We start from the raw sequence: 22,650 nt of genomic DNA, 5'->3' as shown, positions 1-22,650 counted from the left end.
TTGCTCATGAGACAATGATTCAATGGTAGTGTTTAAATTAAAAACTTTTGCTACACTGCTTTACAGGAAAAGGGACTAAAATAAGGAACTAAGATTGTGATGGTGGTAGGTCCTTAGCATAAGTACTTCACACTTTCCACAAGGAGTGATGCTACCGACAGCCCGAATTCGTCATTTCACTACTCTTGTATTGATCATTAACAACATAATAATAGACATGTGCTGGAAATAGTATACTTCAACCAAAACAGTGGTACACTAAAGAATATTGAGAATTTACTACACCTGAGAAAAAGTTTCCAAATAGATCAGCTGAGCTAACTCTGAAGATATCAAAATCAATGACAAACCATAGTGTTAGACTTTTCTCAAAAAGAAATAGAGAAAGTTCTGAATCTTCTTGTGCTTTCAATGACTGTTACAGCAGCATAATAATTTTTTTTAACAAGCTCCATTACTGTATAATCTGATTTCAGAGGCACCACGTGAAGCAAATACGCAGCTGTTCACAATGTGTCAACAGTTAAACCCAAAATTAACATCAGGCTTATCTAGACACTGAAATGCTTGACTAGAATAAGCCCTTAAGGAGATGGTATGAAACTGTCTTTCTCCAACCCAGTCATTTATTAAGGAATATGATGAAGTATCTCAACCACATGTAATTTTTCATATATACAAACTCTAGAGCACCTGAGCACTTGTTGTCTGACAGTTACACATGGAGACATAATATCCCCCACCCCCTCCGTCTCTCTGACAAGAGGCAAGATAAAGGGTGTGATGATAAACTATACCTTGGAAATTAATGATGTGTTCTGTTGTTTTCCAAATGGGTAAATGCCCCTTTCCCCAGGTATCTGCCCCCTCTCCAATGGATAGAGTTTTAACTTTCATGTTAACAGTTGACAAGTGAGTTCCACATTACAATAACATATTTTTTTATACTTTTGATGGGCGCAGACTGAAACATATTAATGGCAACGTCTGCTCCAAGTGCCTTACCAGTTGAAAGGATATAAACTGATATTATACGAAACCCTATGTATGTAATCTAGTATTACGGCAGATATATGTGCAATATCATAAACAATATAGATAAAATACAAATAACTCTAGTATTTAATGGCAAATTTCATTAATCACAAGTTACAACCACAAATAATTACAAAATACTACAGAAATTACTTCTAGTTTGTTTCAGGACTTACATAAAACTCTATACTTCATGCCATTATGGCAGACAATTAAAATCACACTTCTACAGCTGTGAACATTTTTCAGAAAACGGGATAGGTTACATCCCTGGTAATCAAAGTATATTAATCTTTCAATTCTTTTCTGAAAAAAAAAAAAAAAAAAAAAAAAAAAAAAAAAAAAAAAAAAAAAATTGCATTCTTCGTTTTTCACATAATATATATGTGTTTAAATGTACTATACTGGTACACTAACTATCGACAAGCCCTACCTCAAACTAAAGCTACAATTAAATTGTCATATTAGGTGGATACACAAAGCCCATAAGCACTGATAAATTTTAACTCAAAAAATTAATTTCTAAACCCATAACGTCTGTTGTGTACCAACAAATTGTCTGATAATTCAGAATTCAATACATTACATACTAACTTATGTGGGAATAAATCGTCACTCGTCAGACAGAATTGGACAAAGAAAAGATTAACCATTCATTCACTTTCACACAACTACTTATTTACACACTGTGACTGCAGTTGGGCCTTAGTAGCAGGCATCAACAATGACCGAGTTCTGGGCACATGTACTGTGTGTGTGTGTGTGTGTGTGTGTGTGTGTGTGTAGAGAGAGAGAGAGAGAGAGAGAGAGAGAGAGAGATTGTGTGAAAATTATGGTGTCTACTACATCTGAAGAAGGGCTTAGTCCAGCAGCTGAGAAGTATCTAGCAGTCTTTTTCAATGTGTGTGTCTGTCACTCAACAGCTACTTTATGTGGTCAGTAGCATCTATTCTTTCATAGTGCTGTTATTCACAAAAGAATGATATTATGCTCATTAAAGAGTGTGAGATACTTCCTAGGCTTCTGTGGCCAATGATTATCAAAATCAACAGTTTATGCTCAGTATTTACATAGGTCACATTATGAAACTGAAAATGTTCACAAGCGATATATTACACAGCACTCATCTTATATATTTTTTTTGCATATGTAACATTTTTTGAAATGTTGGTTATGGTGATACTCTAATCTGAAGCACAGAAAAAGGTATAGGTCGCGGTGGAGGCTTATAGTAAGGTTAAATGTTGGCAGAGCCGACGAATGTGAATACGAAGTTTCAGTTGTGATAACAAACTGATTGGCAGTGTAAATTGGGGCATAAGTTTGTTTGTGTGTGTGTGGGGGGGGGGGGGGGGGGGGGGGCAGGTATCTGTAAAATTAACTATTCTAGGAGTGAAACAGCCCTGCTTTATTTCTTCAAAATGCGAGTGAGGTTATCTAAAATATAGCAATCATCTGAGCTCATGATATAATACTGCAGATATCATACAATGGTGACAGGTAGGATTGGCAGATTAACTAAAGTGTTTGATACCACTTTGCCAACTTACAGCCAAACTGTCACTCACTAAGGTGTCTCACCACTGTAAGATTTTGTATTCACATTTGTTGGCTTCTTCCACTATTCTGTCATCTTCTGTGCTTACCAAAACTTTAGGCTATGTACAGATCAGTCTGTAACCACAACCATAATTCAAATACTAATAAAGAGGCAAAATAAATATTGTCAATATTCTGTTCTTTTTTTTATTTGTTTGAGCATGTATATCACACTTCATGTTGTCACACTGTGGGACGAAACCAAGATCTGGTAATCTGGTATCAGTAGGTTCAGTTCACCTAGAGTGTCAGTATTTCAATTGCATTAACTCTAAGCCTGCACTCAACATTTAGTCCTATCTGGCAATATTGTCAACAAGTCACTTTAATTGTGATAATTCCAGCTTCTGTTATATATTTGCGATTTACTTGGGAATTGGGTTTTGAGAAGAGCAGGAGAGGCAAGTAGCCTACCAAAACAATTAAGCCTACGTCTTTCATACCAGCGTACCATGATGATCGAAGTGTTGTTGGAAAGAAAAATGCAGCATGCACAAGCACGACAAAAATCCATGGGCGACATTAAATCTGGCAGAAAATATGAGAACTTCATAAGGATTAGCTTCAAGAAAATGAGTGAATCCATCAACTTTTATGTTAATGAATACAGCAGAAAGTACAAAAGCTGACAAAAGTCGTCTCCTTCACTACTATAGAAAGACATATTTCTATGAAATTTGTTCATATCTGATAGGCAGCTGCCAGTTACATCAATATCACAACCATATTACAGCAGTAGTGAAGCCTCTAAATCAGAAAGCTAAATACAGAATAATAATAATAATAATAATAATAATAGTTGAAAATTATCAGATACAATAATAGTTATGTACCACGTCCATAAATGTAAATGGATCACATTTTGGTATAGTCTGTTAGTAGTATAGATGTATCACTGTTCAATGAATAAGTCTATCCGACACAAGGAGCAGTTTTGACTACGTCTGTGTGTTCTTTTTCATGGAAGTAGCAGTAAATTCACATTGATACTAGCCTACCCTACAAAATTTTAAAATAAACATGGAGTTTTTTTTCTCTGTTGTCAACTGTTGTCATTTACATTTATTTAAGAACTTGAATACTCCTGTCTGCTGTATGGCACTTTTAAAATAAAATTCCATTATCACATCTGAAAACTACACTACACAGAAGGATAACGTGTGAATGGGAAGAAAAATACCCATTATCAATGTACACCAAAGAGAAAATATTATGGTCAAATACAGCCAAACGTCACTCCCATCATTCCCATATTCCCTGCTTCCACATAACTAAGGCAAATAAAAAAATCATAACATCCATAATACGCAAGAATTTAATCTTGAATCATTTCCTAGCCATCTCCACTGGACACAAATTCGATATAGGCCTAATCCTTTCTGTGAATACGATGGAATAAGAGTAGAGGATATCAATCACATATTTTTTGAACATAAACAGTATGCAAACCAGCAAATCGATTTCATACAACTAATCCTATGTCTTCAACCACTGTCAACTACTATATCAACTTTACTTCATCAAATGATATAGTAGTTTTAAAAGTAATTATGAAATTCTTTGATAAATGCGATGTTAACCTATAAAACTCAAAACACTGGGAGATGGCTGTATGGCCTTCAGCCAAATGCCACAAAAATAATTTTAAAAATTTATAAAGGAACAACAGTGGGAGTATTACTAATTTATAATTAAGAGCTGGAGAGGCTCCAAGGACTATTTGACATTACATAAATATTTCAAAATAAGTGTTCATGCACCATACAAGCCATATTGCTCCTCAAGTTTTAAAATTATATAATCAACAGCATAGGAGAATTCTTATTATTAAAAATGTAACAGAAAATAGCAGATTACACAAGGAATCCTGCTAAGATGCTACAGCCTATAAAATAATAGAAGCAAAGTCAACATCCTTAAAACCTAAACCTCTTTTTTGGTTGGATCTCTCTAAAATTTGCGGTGGTGTATACATAATATCAATTATAATGGGAACTAACAGAGCAATACTGATTACTCATTCAGCCGGAGAGTAAGTTCAGGTAGTGTTGCTGGGCATAAGGTCTGATTCTTTCATGAATTTTATGAAGAACAAGTTTCCTAGTTACTTCAAGCATATCGGATCTCTGAGGTCTTATGTACAGATATGCAATGATGGACAGCATTACTGACAAGGAGAAGCATATGTTAATAAAGTTAATAAACAATTATTTTAGTACTATGGTGATTCTATACAAATACATGCAAATGCTAAGTGCCTGTTTATAATTTAAAAAATGAAGCTATGGTTAATGTCTCGGAACGATATGCATGTTCATATGCTGTGACTCTGTTGGATTTTGATGCATCTCTCTTTCACATAAAAACGAAACACACTTTATGTAATGCACTACATGTAGATGGAATGATGTTGAAAGAAATCTATAGTGTCATTTTCTACAGGAATGCAATATTAATGCTCTTTCAGACACTGTGTATGCATGTAAACAAACAACTTGGAAAACAAAGGATTTGCGGTTTTACTTTTTTAAATGTAGCTCTGAAAATGAAACACAGTTTTGTTTATTTTATTTATTAGTGTTATACGATCAGATAACTTTTTACTGTTGTTTTAACTGATTGGGTTAAAAAATGCTTGTAACTTTTGTGTCACTATCACAAAGAATCAACACAGGTTACAGGGCAACAATTTGTCCCGTATTTGAAGTAAATCGTATTTTTTCAAAATCTCACAATTCGTGTACAATACAAACGTGATTATCTCAGAGAGATGTAAGGGTTAAAACCTTCATATCAGCGTTTTAAACAGTGTTTTGATTATTAAGAACGACAATTTTGGAAGAAAACAAACATCTTTATTGTTTACAGTCTCATTTCATGAACATCAAATTACTGAGATGCTGCACAGATAAGGTAAATTCGTCACTATTTGTTGTGTTTGTCAGCTGCGACTAGCGTTTAGAACATGTGAAGCAAACACCAGGAAGCAACTACCAAGCTGTACAGGAAAGTTGCTTCAAATTATAGCATTCAAGACACACAACAAAATGACTAGCAGAACTTCTGTGCATAATTCTAAGGAGAAATGACTTAAATACTCACCTATACGCTAGGGACATGCATTGAAACAGCTTTGCTAACGATGTCTCGATGGAAACTTGTTGCGTTTTTTCTTGGCGATTTGCACTGATGAATGTCTCAGTATTCGAAATGCTAATGGCAACAGCAACCGTTTTGTTTTCTTCCTCAGGCAACGCGACTGCCACATTGAATTCGTCATCTTGTGCTTCAGCCTCAAAATCTGATACCATAAAATGTCCCGAGTGTATTGCCTCTTTCTCGGGCTTCTTCTTCCTCTCACCAAAGGAATCAGCTCCCTGCGTCATGCTGTACACTTTTCGATACGCTAAACCACTACACTGCATTTGTACTGATTTAAAAAGTATGTCAATGAAACTCAAATATGAATGTCACTACTTTTCCACTTGCGTCGGGCACTAGCCATCCTCCGAACTGTCTCCATATCACAAACAGATGTACAACGCGTATATTCACGTTAACACAAACGCACTTCTCATGAGCCAAACTTAGTTACGGAGTCGCCTCCTGAGAGCACTAGTGTTCCATTTAGTTTGTGCTCCGCATTACAGATGGCGCTGCAGTAGCGGTGACAATAGGCAGTTGGAGTAACTAGTAGATTGCTCGGAGTGATGTGACATCACGCGAAAAGATGCGGAAGTATGAAGTATTAAAGGTATGAGCCACGATGTATTCGAAACGGGCATAGCAAAATACGTCTTTAATTAATAAATTTGTCATATGCTCGGGGCTACAATTACCGGGCTTACACACAATGTCTGTGTTTTACTAACATGCGTACATTGTTAAGCTTGCAGCGTCTTGATGTTCCTATCATATTTAGCATTTAACATTAGTAAAAGTAGTTGATTTATCACAACAAAATACCACTTTTAGTCTGTTTTTAAATACCAACTTGCTTTTCGCTTGTTATTTCATGCGAAGTTTTCTTTACATCGTTAACATAATCACGTTCTTACCAATCTGTCTGCAAATATCTATTGTAAAGCATGCCGCAAGCTTGTCTGGCGTAGGTCCAGAGTTCGATTCTGAGGAAGGTGACAGTTTCTTTGGGATTTGGGTGTTTTACAAAATATATTTTAACTTCGGCATGTCTGTCGGCACGAGGGGCATTAGAGTGACGCCTACGCTCCCTCCATAGACCGTTGTTCATAATGTAGGTTACTTTCACTGTAGACAATGGTGCTTACAATGACCCCCCCCTCCCCCTTTGCCAGAAATTTGACACGCCTCACATGCCTAGGATTTTAATACTGGTAGCAACAACACACAAATATAACAAAACTAATAATAAATTAATAGTGTGTTTATACCAGTTCATCACCCTAACATAACTTCAAAGAAAATGAAATCCAAAGGGATCCATCGTTTGAAAATTTGATAAATGTTTACGTTATGAAACGATTTAAGAAACTTTAAAAACTATGAGAAGTCATAATTTACACACCATAAAATCAAAATGGGTACGCTCCATAATAAATATTTCACTCAGCATTAAATTTGTGAGCACAGGCCTGCAGACTATTACTAGGCAAGCGTGTAAATAGGGGAATGCTACCCGTTTCAGTAGTCTCTGCCTATATTTGGCAACAGCCAATTTTTTTTTTTTTTTTTCTTGGTGGAAGTTCTTTCCCTTCGTCTTGCCTTACTCAATTTCCTCGAACTCCAAACCATGTAGGATTTTTTGTTGGAAGCAAACATAGTCAGTCCGTGAATGAGCGCCTTTAGTTGCACGAATATTTTTTCAGCTGCTCAAGCTGAAAGCCCATCCACGTGGGCTTACTCCTAGAAAGTTAACTAAAAAGTAGAATGCTTTACCATTTTCGAGAACCACAGTTTTTATGCTACATTATTCTTCTTGGCTAAAAAGTCTGGAAAACGATTCAAGTAAAAATATAAATGGTTTTGATAAGTATTCTTTAGGGAGGATGAATGAGCCTCCCTTGCATCCACGCCTAGGAAAGGCCGGTATTACACTATCAAATTTCTTTGTCCAATATCTTTGTCAAAGATATTTGATAGTGTAATAGGGACTTTGTCAAATGTCGTCCAATATTTGATCAAATCTAGGGCCTCTCTGTATATTTGATCAAAGAAACCGCTTGTCTTCTGTTCACTGCAATGTGACATGTTACCACATGGAGCGCTAGCATTGCTGCAGCGTTCTGTCGTCTGTATTGTTTTTATAACCATTGCCGGTAAATGCAATTGGTGTGTGCTGACAACTACAAAATTAATTGAGATGTCTGAAGCTGATGAGGCGCTTTACAACGTGGGGCACCATGAATACAAAAATAGATTAAGAAGATTGGAGACCTGACCTAACCGAACCTAACATAACATAACCCTCTCCTCTAGCAAGGAATCGGAGTGTTACAGTGAGCCTGTCTTCTGAAGATGTAGCAGTTCTTAAGTGAATATTGTGCTTTGTGATATGAGGATACACTTCATTGAGCACATACAGAAATGTATGCTCATCCATTCTTAAGTAATTGATGTGCGACTTGACGTCTTCCACTGTAAGCTCACGTAACAAGTTTTGTTGAATGCTTTTGTCGTGTCGTTGTAAAACCCACGGCTTCACCCAGATTAGATTAGTTTTTCGTTCCATAGATCTGTGCTGAGGAGATCCTCGTGGATGTGGAACATGTCGATTTTTTTAAAGATGAAATAACAATACTAATAATATGAATAAATACAATACATCATTTGTTTCTATTAAAAAATTCGCCAATGGAGTAGAAGGAGTTGGCCAGTAGTAAGTCTTTCAGGCTCCTTTTAAACTGATCTTTATTTCTAACTAATTTTTTTATGTTTCCTGGCAAATAATTGAAGATGAGTGTTCGTGAGTAGTGGACCCCTTTTTGAACTTAAGTAAGTGCTTTTAAGTCCTTGTGCAGATCATTTTTGTTCCTGGTATTGTATGTATGAACTGAGTTGTTTGTTGGAAAAAGAGATATATTATTTACGACAAATTTCATTAAGAAGTAAAGATACTGAGAGGCAGTAGTTAGTATACCCAGTTGTTTGAAGAGGTTTCTGCAGGACGTCAGTGAATTTACTCCACAAATAATACGTATTACACGCTTTTGGACTCTGAAAACTTTTGTTTGACTTCAAGATTTACCCCAAAATATTATCCCATATGACATTATGGAATGAAAGTAGGCAAAGTATGCAAGCTTTTTCATTTTTATGTTATCTATGTCTGCTAACACTCGAATTGCAAATACAGTTTTGTTAAGGCCTTTCTGCAGTTCTGTGGTGTGCTCCTCCCAACTGAATTTATTATCAAGTTGTAATCTCCGGACTTTTAAGACTGTCAACCTCGTATGTATGGTTCCATTTTTCCCCCACTTCTTTTCCGCAAGTGCACACAATGCAATTGGGGTACGTACAACTGCTGCAGTTAATAACAAGTTGTTGTCAGCCATCTTGAACTTTTGACGAAAAATTTGATGACAGTGTAACACCCCTTCTAGCGCTACGTCAAAGATCTTTGTCAAATATATTGGTCGGAATATTGGATCACATCTTTGATCAAATCTTTGACAAAGAAATTTGATAGTGTAATACCGGCCTAATGCCCAAATATCGGCCTGGCGCAATAATTGGTAGCTTTGTTTCAACATTGAGATCTACAGAAATGTATTGTTGCACACTCCAGTACTGTTTTACAAGTACTTGTGACTAACAAAGAGTGGAGATACGGAACAATCTGCTACAATTTTATGGACTCACAGCCATCCCAAGGAAAGAAAGAAGAAGAAGAAGAAAAAAGCAGACTGTTTCTATCATAAGATACTGGATGCTGCAGATTACTTAGAAAACAACTGTATGGGCCATGCTGAAATATTACTGGAGAGTATAGAACCGGTATCAGGTTGATCTGACAAGGAATATTTATTTTATATTTACATTACATTACCAGTAGTCGCAGTCCATGAAACGCGAGAAGAGTGGAAAGAAGTGAAGGAAGTACATTTAATTTAATTTAAGTGCAATACAGTTACAATGCTATTTATCATCATAGAAAAACTGAACCGTTAAATTTAACAGTTTATGTGACGATACGCATCGAACGAATTTTCCAACGGAAAGTGCTTTAATTCTGCCTTTAACCCCTGCATATTACCTACACGACAATTACTGTGCTCTAGTAGGTTGCTGAATACAGATGCACCCATGTATCTGACCCTTTTCTGTAGTAAAGTTAGCCCCGCAAAGTCTTTGTAGAGGTTCTTTTCTCTATTTTTCAGTAACGAGAAATACTGGTAAACATTGGCGTATTCTGATGATGTTGGTAAGGCATGCAACATGAAACTTATCAGTGCATAGATATGCGTACCTCAACTAGAAAACCCACTGACTAGAATTAATAGAGGGTCTTGGTTCAGCTATGTTTCCAGTATGCATGACTACTGCCATAGACGATTTCAAAATGAGGAGAACTAGGTTATTCTCCATAATTCTATTCAAGAATGTGTTATGGATTCCTTTTCCGGGGAAATCCAAGTGACACGGCAGGTATTTCAAAATACAGAAGCGTATTATAATAATATTTTGTGTTATCCCCAGAAACAGTTAGAAATCTACTCTGTAGGAATCAGTATGGGTTTCGAAAAAGACGATCGTGTGAAACCCAGCTCGCGCTATTTGTCCACGAGACTCAGAGGGCCATAGACACGGGTTCCCAGGTAAATGGCGTGTTTCTTGACTTCCGCAAGGCGTTCGATACAGTTCCTCACAGTCGTTTAATGAACAAAATAAGAGCATATGGACTATCAGACCAATTGTGTGATTGGATTGAAGAGTTCCTAGATAACAGAACGCAGCATATCATTCTCAATGGAGAGAAGTCTTCCGAAGTAAGGGGAGTATCATAGGACTGTTGCTATTCGCAATATATATATAAATGACCTTGTGGATAACATCGAAGTTCACTGAGGCGTTTTGCGGATGATGCTGTAGTATATCGTGAGGTTGTAACAATGGAAAATTGTATTGAAATGCAGGAGGATCTGCAACGAGGTGCAGGGAATGGCAATTGAATCTCAATGTAGACAAGTGTAATGTGCTGCGAATACATAGAAAGAAAGATCCCTTATCATTTAGCTACAATATAGCAGGTCAGCAACTGGAAGCAGTTAATTCCATAAATTATCTCGGAGTAGGCATTAGGAGTGATTTAAAATGGAATGACCATATAAAATTAATCGTCGGTAAAGCAGATGCCAGACTGAGATTCATTGGAAGAATCCTAAGGAAATGCAATCCGAAAACAAAGGAAGTAGGTAACAGTACGCTTGTTCGCCCACTGCTTGAATATTGCTCACCAGTGTGGGATCCATACCAGATAGGGTTGATCGAAGAGATAGAGAAGATCCAACGGAGAGCAGCGCGCTTCGTTACAGGATCATTTAGTAATCGCGAAAGCGTTACGGAGATGATAGATAAACTCCAGTGGAAGACTCTGCAAGAGACGTTCAGTAGCTCGGTACGGGCTTTTGTTGAAGTTTCGAGAACATACCTTCACCGAGGAGTCAAGCAGTATATTGCTCCCTTCTACGTATATCTCGTGAAGAGACCATGAGGATAAAATCAGAGAGATTAGAGCCTACACAGAGGCATACCGACAATCTTTCTTTCCACGAACAATACAGGACTGGAATAGAAGGGAGAACTGATAGAGGTACTCAAGGTACTCTCCCGCCACACACCGTCAGTTGACTTGCAGAGTATGGATGTAGATGTAGAATATCTTGGGAAGACCTCTTCAAAAAAACCGGGCGTTTTAACAACTACTTCACAAAGAAAAATTGGATGGTTTTATTCAAGAGAAAGAACTTGACACATGGAGCAAATAAATAGTGCGTTGATCCACCTCTGGCGTTGTGTAAGCAGTTATTAGCCTTGGCATTGTTTGACAAAGTTGTTGGATGTCCTCCTTAGGAATATCGTGCCAAATTCTGTCGAATTGGCGCGTTAGGTGATCAAAATCCCGAGCTGGTTGGACGGCCCTGGTCCAAACGTTCCCTGTTGGGGAAAGATCCGGTGACCTTGCTGGCGGAGGTAGGATTTGGCAAGCGCGAAGGCAAGCAGTAGAAACTCTCGTGGTGAGTGGGCTGGGATTATCTTGCTGAAATGTAGGTCCAGGATGGATTGTCGTGAATGACAACAAAATGGGTCGTAGAATATCGTCGACGTACCCATGAGCTCTGACTGGACTAGAATTGTCTAGAGTGATGAGTCATGCTTCGAACTGAGCCCCGATGACGAGAGAAGACGTGTCTGGAGACACCGTGGACAGCGGTGGGATACCAGTCTGACTGTTGCTCGCCATACGACCCGACAACCAGGAGTGATGATGTGGTGTGGCAATTATTTTCATAGCAGGACCCCTTCGGCAGTCAGCCGCGACACCTGACAATACTGCGGTAAGTCGACAATATTCTACGCCCCGTTTTGTTGCCCTTCATAAAAAGCCATCCGGGTTCACATTTAAGACGCAAGAGTTTTTACTGCTTGTCTTCGTTCTTGCCAAACCCTACCTTGCCCGGCAAAGTCACCAGATCTCTCCCTAGTAGAGAACATTTGAAGACTTATGGGCAGAGCTCTCCAATCATATCCGGAATTATACGATCTAACGCGCCAATTGGGCAGAATTTGGCACGATATCTCTCAGAAGGACATCCAGTAGCTCTATCAATCAATGATAAGCTGAATAATTGCCTGCGAGAGGACCAGAGGTGAACCAACGCGTTTTTGACTTGCTCCTATTCTGAAGCTCTTTCTATTGAATTAATCATCCACTTTTCCTGAAATTGTAATCATCTTTTTGTTTGTACATGTACAACACATCTAGCGACTTCCGTCCCATTCGGTTAATGCCTTCATGGTGCATACCTTTTTTTTGTCTTAAGAGCGCATATTTATTAATGTCCTTTGTCATTACGTACCAACATTTCTCTGTTCACAAAAGACAGTGAAAAGCACGGCTATGGGAACAGGATAAAAAAATCCTCTAAAAAGTATGCTAGTATATCTGGGACACTTACTAGATAGCATTAACAGACGGGATGGGTTCATTGGGTTCATTTAGCGGGCACGAGAATGTTTCGGAGGTGCCCATCAAACTCCAATGAAAGGTTACAAGAGAGACGATGGAGACCATGGAGAAGTTTTCTGCTAAAAATCTGAGAGCATACGTTCCAAAAAGTGAAACACCCATTATTTTCTCACATAGAAATCCCACAAAATAACCAAGACGACAAAGCCGGAGAAATTATGATTCATACGATTCGCCGACTGTCGTTCATTTCAAACAGTAGTATTGAAAACGAAAGGGGAGAAACGGATGGGGTGCCAGAGCTGAGGTACTCTCCGCCATAAGCCGTAAGGTGGCTTGTGGATCGTAGCTGTAAGTGTGGTGGACGTAACAGCTGCCGTGCTGGGAGACGTTTGTACGAAATACGAGTATTTGCCAGTACTGAACTAAAAATGCGGATAGGGGATAATTATCTGTCTCGTGGGATGGTCTGCGTAATATGCTTAAAACGAATCAGATACAAGAAGAAAGTGTATTACGTAAACGAAAGTTGGTAGGCGTGTTACTACACTACTGGCCATTAAAATTGCTGCACCACGAAGATGACGTGCTACAGACGCGAAATTTATCCGACAGGAAGAAGATGCTGTGATATGCAAATGATTAGCTTTTAAGAGCATTCACACAAGTTTGGCGCCGGTGGCGACATCTACAACGTGCTGACATGAGGAAAGTTTCCAACCGATTTCTCATACACAAACAACAGTTGACCGTTGTTGCCTCGTGTAAGGAGGAGAAATGCGTACTATCACGTTTCCGACTTTGATAAAGGTCGGATTGTAGCCTATCGCGATTGCGGTTTATTGTATCGCGACACTGCTGCCCGAGTTGGTCGAGATACAATGACTGTTAGCAGAATATGGATTCGGTGGGTTCAGGAGGGTAATACGGAACGCCGTGCTCAATCCCAACGGCCTCGTATCACTAGCAGTCGAGATGACAGGCATCTTATCCGCGTGGCTGTAACGGATCGTGCAGCCACGTCTCGATCCCTGAGTCAACAGATGGGTACGTTTGCAAGACAATAACCATCTGCACGAATAGTTCGACGACGTTTGCAGCAGCATGGACTGTTAGCTTGGAGACCATGGCTGCGGTTACCCTTGACGCTGCATCACAGACAGGAGGGCCCGCGATGGTGTACTCAACGACGAACCTGGGTGAACGAATGGCAAAACGTCATTTTTTCGGATGAATCCAGGTTCTGTTTACAGCATCATGACGGTCGCATCCGTGTTTGGCGACATCGCGGTGAACGCACATTGGAAGCGTGTATTCGTCATCGCCATACTGGCGTATCACCCGGCGTGATGGTATGGGGTGCCATTGGTCACACGTCTCGGTCACCTCTTGTTCGCATTGACGGCACTTTGAACAGTGGACGTTACATTTCAGATGTGTTACGACCCGTGCCCGCATCTCGTGATCGTGCGGTAGCGTTCTCGCTTCCCGCGCCCGGGTTCCCGGGTTCGATTCCCGGCGGGGTCAGGGATTTTCTCTGCCTCGTGATGGCTGGGTGTTGTGTGTTGTTAGGTTAGTTAGGTTTAAGTAGTTCTAAGTTCTAGGGGACTGATGACCATAGATGTTAAGTCCCATAGTGCTCAGATCCATTTGTTACGACCCGTGGCTCTACCCTCCATTCGATCCCTGCGAAACCCTACACTTCAGCAGGATAATGCACGACCGCATGTTGCAGGTCCTGCACGGGCCTTTCTGGATACAGAAAATGTTCGACTGCTGCCCTGGCCAGCACATTCTTCAGATCTCTCACCAATTAAAAACGTCTGGTCAATGGTGGCCGAGCAACTAGCTCGTCACAATACGCCAGTCACTACTCTTGATGAACTGTGGTATCGTGTTGAAGCTGCATGGGCAGCTGGACCTGTACACGCAATCCAGGCTCTGTTTGACTCAATTCCCAGGCGTATCAAGGCCGATATTACCCAGATGTGGTTATTCTGGGTACTGATTTCTCAGGATCTATGCACCCAAATTGCGTGAAAATGTAATCACATGTCAGTTCTAGTATAATACATTTGTCCAATGAATACCCGTTTATCATCTGCATTTCTTCTTGGTGTAGCAATTTTAATGGCCAGTAGTGTACATCAGGAGTTACTGTCTGGTGTGCCATTTCATATGACAGCAGTAACACTGTCGTGGTTATTCCACGCACCCTGGCTGCAAATTTGTACGTCAGTCTGGTGATTCGACCTGATGTGCTACCATTTATGAACAGCGTTCGAAGGGGTGTTTTCCAACAGGACAACGCTCACCCACATATTTCTCTTGTAACCAAACATAGCCTACAGAGTGTCGACATGTTGCCTTGGCGTGCTCGATCACCAAATCTCCAATCAAGCATATATGAGAAATCATGGGACGACAAGGCCAGCGTCATCCACAAACAGCATTAACGGCCCTTGATTGACCGACAAGTGTAACAGGTACCTAACTCCATCCGACGAACTGTCACCCGTCATCTATGCAACACAATACATGCACGTCTGCATGCTTGCACTCAACATTCTGTTACCAGTATTATCAGTTACACGAGTTATTAATGTTCTAGCATTTCATATTTGCAATGGCGTACCTCGCACGTTCATTAACCTGTGATCTTTCAATATTAATCACTTAAATATGTTAACTAGCCAAATGCATAAATTTAATTACTCCACGTTATTATTTTTTAGTATTGCGATTTTCTTCCCATCGGTGTATTTTACGCTCCGTATTCAATTAAGATATTTTTAAAAGTTTTTAATTATTTTTTTAATGAATCATCATTCTTCTGACTGGTTTGATGGGCCCGCCACGAATTCCTATCCTATGCCACCCTCTTCATCTCCGAGTAGCACTTGCAACCTACGCCCTCAATTGTTGCTGGATGTATTCGAATTTCTGTCTTCTACAGTTTTTATCTCTAGTATCATGGAAGTTATTCTCTGATGTCTTAAAAGATGTCCTGCCGGCGTGTGTCTTTTCTTGTCAGTGTTTACCACAGATCCCTTTCCTCCTCATTCCTTACCCTATAGGCCCACATAATTTTCAACATTCTTCTTAGCACCACATCTCAAATGCTTCTGTTCTCTTCTTTTACGGTTTTCCCACAGTTCATGATTCACTTCTATACAATTCTGTGCTCCAAACGTACTTTCTCAGAAATTTCTTCCTCAAATTGAGGCCTATGTTTTGTTAGTAGTAGACTTCTCCTTGTCAGGAATGCCGTGTTTACCAGTGCTAGTCTGCTTTTTATGTCCTCCTTCTCCGTCAATCACGGGTTATTTTGCTGCCTAGGTATCAGAATTCCTTAACTTCACATCTGCTTCGTGATCACCAATTTTTATGTTAAGTTTTTCGCTGTCCTCGTTTCTGCTACTTTTCATTACTTCCGTTTTTCTTCGAGTTAGTCTCAGTCCATATTTTGTACTCATTAGACTGGTTATTTCATTCAGCAGATCACGCAGTTCTGCTTCACTTTCACTCAGGATACGAATACCATCAGCCAATCTTATCACTGATATCCTTTTACCTAGAATTTTAGTTTCACTCTTGAACCTTTCTTTTATTTCCGTCATTGCATCTTCGATGTATATATTTAACAATAGGGGCGAAAGCCTACACCCCTGCCTTACATCCTTTTTAATCTGAGCACTTCGCTCTTGGTCTTCCACTCTTATTGTTGTTCCCACTTGGCTCTTGTACACATTGTATAAACCCGTCTTTCTCCGTAGCGTATCCCTATTTTCCCCAGAATTCGAACATCTTGCATCATTTTACATTGTCGAACGCTTTATCCTATGGACGTGTCTTTATTTTTCTTTACTCTTGCTTCCATTATCATCCACAAAGTCAGAACTCCGTCTCTGGTGTCTTTGCCTTTCCTAAAGCCAAACTGATCCTTAATTTTATTTTCCATTCTTCTGTACATCATTCCTGTCAGCAACTTGGATGCATGAGACGTTAAGCTGATTCTGCAATTAAGTCTTGTAGTCTTCGGAATTGTGTGGATGATATTTTTTCCCAAAGTCAGATGGTATATCACCAGACTCATACATTGTACACACCAACATGAAGAGTCGTTTTGTTGCCACTTTCTCCAATACTTTTAGAAATTCTGATGGATTGTTCTTTTGCCCTTTTGCGTTATTCGATCTTAAGTCTTCCAAACCTCTTTCAAATTCTGATTCTAATACTGGATCCCGTATCTCTTCTACATCGACTCTTGTTTCTTCTTCTATCACGTCATCTGATAAGTCTTTCCCCTCATAGAGGCCTTCAGTGTACACTTTCCGCCTACTCGGTCTCACCTCTGCATTTAATAGTGGAATTGTTATTGCGCTCTTAAAGTTGCCGTCCTTGCCTTTCATTTCATCAAAGGTTGTTTAATTTTTTTATATGCTGAGTCAGTCCTTCCCACATCCATTTCTTTTTGATTTCTTCACCTTTTTCATACACCCGTTTCGTCTTACATTTCCTGCACTTCCTATTTATTTCATTCCTCAGCGACTTGTATTTCTGTATTCCTGAATTTCCCTGAATATTTTTGCATTTCCTGCTTTCATCGAACAACTGTAGTATTTCTTCTGTTACCCATGGTTTGTTCGCAGTTGCCTTCTTTGCACCTATGTTTTTCTTTCCAACTTCTGTGTTTTCCCGTTTTAGAGATGTCCATTCGTCTTCAACTGACTACCTACTGAGCTATTTCTTATTGCAGTATCTATAGCCTTAGGTAACTTCAAGCATACCTCTTCATTCCTTTGTACTTCAGTATTCCACTTCTTTGCATATTGTTTCTTCCTGACTAACCTCTTAAACTTCAGCCTACTCTTCATCACTACTGAATAGTGACCGGAATCTACTATATCTGCTCCTGGGTACGCCTTAGAATCCAGTATCTGATTTCAAAATCTCTGTCTGACCATGGTGTAATCTAAGGAAATCTTCTCGTATCTGCTGGCCTTTTCCAAATATACCTCCTACTCTTGTGATTTTTGAACAGAGTATTCGCTATTACTAGCTGAAATTATTGCAGAACTCAATTAACCTTTCTCCTCTTTCATTCCTTGTACGAATCCCAAATTCTTCTGTAATCCTTTCTTCTACTCATTCCCATACAACGACATTCCGATCTCCCATGAGTATTAGATTTTCGTCTCCCTTTACGTGCTGAATTACCCCATCAAAATCGTAATATATTTTTTCTATCTATTCATCTTCGGCTTGCATCGTCAGCGTGTATAGCTGACTATCGTTATCGGTGTTAGTTTGCTGTCGAATCTGATGGGAACAATCCTATCACTGAACTGTTCACAGTAACTCACTCTCTGCCCTATCTTCCTATTCATAACGAACCCTGCTCCCATTATAGAATTTTCTGCTGCTGTTGATATTACCCTATACTCATTTTATCAGAAATCCCTGTGTTCTTTCCACTTCAGTCCACTGACCCCATCTGTATCTAGAGTGAGCCATAGTATTTTGCTTTTCAGATTTTCTAGCTTCCCTACCACGTTCAGGCTTCTGATACCCCACGCCCCTAGTCGCAAAACATTATCCTTTCGTTAGTTATACTGTCTTTTCCTCATGACGGCCACCTTTCCCTTGGCAGTCCCCTCCTGGATATCCGAATGGGGGCTGCTACGGAATCTTTTGCCAATAGAGAGATCATCATGACACTTTTTCACATGTCCGGCGGATACACATTACGTGTGTTTAATGCAGTGGTTTCCATTGCCTTCTACAGCTTAATGCTTGATCATTGCTAATTCTTCTGCCTTTGGGAGCAGTTTACCACCCGAAGGGAGGGGTAGTGCCCTGAACCTTTGTCCGCTCCTCCGCCCTCTTTGGCGAGGCCGTTGGCCAAATGAGAGTGACTTCTTATGCCAGACGTCTTGGGCCGCCTTTGTTGACGATTTTTATTCAAAATTGAAAATTCGAACCTAGGACTGAGGACGTTTTGTTTACTAATCAAAGATACTACCCCCACCCTTTTTTTTTTGTTCGTTGCATTTGTTCGGGGCGGACGTCCCATGATGCCTGTGCAAGTTCATCGTTGATCCTTTCAGTCGTTTTTTTTTTATTATTACAAAGGGCAGCTAACTCGCTGACCGAACGCGCTGAGCTATCCTGCTGACCCCTTAGACCACGGGTTGAGAGTAATGTGATAACGGAAAGACTGTTTCAAGTTAACTTCGATTATATTTTATAACAAGTGGGATAAAATTTCGTGTTGCCTCGGCTTGGCATAGCAATGGGACGACTGTCTTGCGCTTTATTTCCGTTTCTGGACTTACAATCGCATCCTTTCGACTGTTTTGTAGCATGGTTCTGGAAGCCAATGCAGCCTGGCGGAGAGCAAAGCGGTACAGAGAATGGCTGGAGTATCGCGAGTGGCTGAGCTCATGAGGTGCCTTCGGCTCGGAGGCAGAGCTGACGCTATGAAACACAGTCGCATACAATACAGGAACTGAAAAACATCTGCTGGGAAGCTGCCGCCATCCAACTTTATGCCAGGTGTCTGTGAATATGCTTAGAGGTGCACAGCTGTGTATTAATTTTGCTATGGATCACTCAACATCTTTTATAAATTTATTTTTCATTATATTTTTCATTGTAAATAAATGGTTAGTCCATATCAGCACTTCGTTTCCGTAATTTCACTGATTTTCCTCGTACTTACACGGGCTACTTCTAGGAGTATCTGCGCCACCCTGTACCTACAGTACTCCTGTATCAGGGTTATGAATGTCTCTGGTTGCAAAATGTACTTTATGCTATAGTGATTGTGTAAGAAAAAATTTCAGCATTTGGGTTAAGAGAACAGTCTGATTCCACTCGTCTGCTTTGACCTATGACGTCCTGTCTGAAGTCACGAGTTTACATTGCGTAGGATGCAAGCAGCATGGTAAGCGACCTGCTATTAAATGTTATTTGTGGTTGTCTTAGTAAGTAGTGTAATTTCTGCTGTTTATTCCAAACATGTGATGTACGAGGTTGTGCGTAGCATGGAACCTTGCGCAGCTTAAATTGTTGATAGAGGAACTATTAACGATTATATATTATTTTTTCCTTACATGTATTTGGGTGTATTTGGTACGATTTCCGAGGGTAGAGTTAGGCAGGTATCTAGATGCATGACTCAAATGGTCGTGAGTGAAACGAGTAGTAATGTTGTTTATAATTTTTTTAAAATTATTTGGCTTTTTTTCGATGTGACGTTGTGAGGTTGCTGCACACATGAAATGGATTGTTCTTAATAGGGACTGTGTTTCTCTTACGGGGGTCTAACTCTTGTGATGGATGTTTGTTTTGCGATGTGGTTTGTAGTAATGATTCAGTGAAATGGGATGGACTCTGTGGTATTTATTGGTTGTTTATTTGTTTTCGGTTTTTGACCAGTTACTTTTCCTTTGTATATGCTTTCGGTTTATTCTGGAAGAATTCCTGTGTTATTTTTCGATTAAATCATTGCTTTGTGGCTGTGTGCCTGGTCTCCCTTCCTTAGTTTCAGCTATAAAGGTCAAGCGAAATATTCGATTTCAGCTGTGTGCTTTTTGCATGTTTTGTTCGGTTTGTTCTTGAGCAATGAGTCTGTGTTACTTTTTGATTTGTGGTTGTGTTGTGGGTGTTCCGGTATCCCTGTCTTCGTTTGAGCTATAGAGGTCAAGCGGTCACATTTCGATAATGTGGTTGTCTGTGTGTGTGTGTGTGTGTGTGTGTGTGTGTGTGTGTGTGTGTGTGTGGAAGGGGGGGAGGGGAACTGGTAAACTGGTATTGCTTACCTATATAGGTCAACCGAATGATTCGAATCCAAGTTTGTTTTTTGTATATCTTCGTTCAGTTTTTTCTAGAGGAATTCGTGTGCGCTATTTTTCAATTTTTTGGTTGCTTTGGAATGAACTTAGCTTTACTATCGTTTTTTAAATTTGTCCCCAGCCATCACCCTCTAATTTCCGCAGATGTTCCGTTAATTTCACTACATTAGCTGAGTGAAATATTTCGCTCATTTTTTTTATGTTTCTATTAGACCGTAATGGTCTGTCTTGTGGTTGCCATCTTGAAGGATGTAATCGGCCTGTTGTCATGTGCGGTTGTCTTAGTAACTCGTGTAAACTATGCTCTTTGCTCGAAATATGACATCACGCGCCAAAGCAGACTGATGGAATCTGACCTTGCTCTATTCGGCTAATTTGGACAGAATGTTGATGCAGTACTACTCTCGTTTCAGGAACCTGGGGCTGTCTGCTAGCGTAACCTACAGTACATTACACTAACCGTGCTTATTTTATCTTAATTTGGAAAGAAAATGTCTGTAACTCTCCCCCTACGTCCGATGGCCTAGAATGTGAGTAGCGAAATCTACAGCGGATAGTACGCTTACAATATACAGGGCTTATCTCATTACTTCTGCAACAAGTAATAACTTGCCGTTAGATGGCTCTGAGCACTATGGGACTCAACTTCTGAGGTCATTAGTCCCCTAGAACTTAGAACTAGTTAAACCTAACTAACCTAAGGACATCACACACATCCATGCCCGAGGCAGGATTCGAACCTGCGACCGTAGCGGTCTCGCGGTTCCAGACTGCAGCGCCTAGAACCGCACGGCCACTTCGGCCGGCAGCCGTTAGATGGATCATAGCTGCAGTACTTCTCCTGTTTCAGGGTTATGAACATCACTGCTTGCAAAGTTCACAGCGTATTATTGTGCTTTCCTCATTTTTTGTGTAAAACTTATTGTCTTAATATGGACAGGTTGCTGATACCAAACTACTCCTGTTTCAGGGACCTGAGGGTTGAATGTTAGCATAATGTATGGTTTATTACACTGATTGCGGTTCTTTCACCTTGATTTAGAAAGAATATTTCTGCAGTTCTCCTCCTGGGTCAGGAGCCCAAGGATGGGTGCAGCGAAAAATACGGTGCATGGTACGGCTACAAGCAATAACGTGCTTTGGACGCAATACAGGGTGAGTCACCTAACATTACCGCTGGATATATTTCGTAAACCACATCAAATACTGACGAATCGATTCCACAGACCGAACGTGAGGAGAGGGGTTAGTGTAATTGGTTAATTCAAACTATGAAAAAATGCACGGAAGTATGTTTTTTAACACAAACCTACCTTTTTTTAAATGGAACCCCTTCAGTTTTATTAGCACATATGAATATATAAACAAATATGTAGTCAGTGCCGTTTGTTGCATTTGAAAATGTTAATTAGCTCCGGAGATATTGTAACCTAAAGTTGACGCTTGAGTACCACTCCTCCGCTGTTCGATCGTGTGTATCGGAGAGCACCGAATTACGTAGGGATCCAAAGGGAACGGTGATGGACCCTAGGTAGAGAAGAGACTGGAACAGCACATTACGTCCACATGCTAACACCTTTTTATTGGTCTTTTTCACTGACGCACATGTACATTACCATGAGGGGTGAGGTACACGTACACACGTGGTTTCCGTTTTCAATTACGGAGTGGAATAGAGTGTGTCCCGACATGTCAGGGCAATAGATGTTCAATGTGGTGGCCGTCATTTGCTGCACACAATTGAAATCTCTGGCATAATGAATGTCGTACACGCCTCAGTACATCTGGTGTAATGTCGTCGCAGGCTGCCACAATACGTTGTTTCATTTCATATCCTCTGGGGTTGTAGGCACATTACGGTACACATTCTCCTTTAACGTACCCCACAGAAAGAAGCCCAGAGGGCTGGCCAATTTATGCGTCCTCCACGTCCTATGAAACGCCCGTCGAACATCCTGTCAAGGGTCAGCCTAGTGTTAATTGCGGAAT

The 22,650-nt window shown here is 39.9% G+C and overlaps 2 protein-coding genes across 3 annotated transcripts in view; one reads left to right on the top strand and one right to left on the bottom strand.

Annotated features, from left to right (window-relative positions):
* The window catches only part of LOC126486030 (MLX-interacting protein), a 452,104-nt gene extending 445,889 nt beyond the window's left edge, over positions 1-6,215 (bottom strand). For both annotated transcript variants that reach the window (XM_050108920.1, XM_050108919.1), the window contains exon 1: positions 5,737-6,215. In XM_050108920.1, coding sequence (XP_049964877.1) covers positions 5,737-6,059 — 323 coding nt within the window. In that variant the 5' untranslated portion in view covers positions 6,060-6,215. The remainder of the gene's footprint in view (positions 1-5,736) is intronic.
* A 95-nt stretch (positions 6,216-6,310) lies between these two features.
* LOC126486014 (beta-glucuronidase-like) overlaps positions 6,311-22,650 on the top strand; it is a 357,520-nt gene continuing 341,180 nt past the window's right edge. Inside the window, exon 1 of the mRNA XM_050108918.1 lies at positions 6,311-6,388. Coding sequence (XP_049964875.1) covers positions 6,365-6,388 — 24 coding nt within the window. The 5' untranslated portion in view covers positions 6,311-6,364. The remainder of the gene's footprint in view (positions 6,389-22,650) is intronic.

The sequence above is a fragment of the Schistocerca serialis genome, chromosome 1 (assembly GCF_023864345.2).
Source record: "Schistocerca serialis cubense isolate TAMUIC-IGC-003099 chromosome 1, iqSchSeri2.2, whole genome shotgun sequence".
NCBI classification, from domain to species: domain Eukaryota; kingdom Metazoa; phylum Arthropoda; class Insecta; order Orthoptera; family Acrididae; genus Schistocerca; species Schistocerca serialis.
The sequence above is the reverse complement of the archived record's forward strand: the minus strand, read 5'-3'. Positions and strand labels throughout refer to the sequence as shown.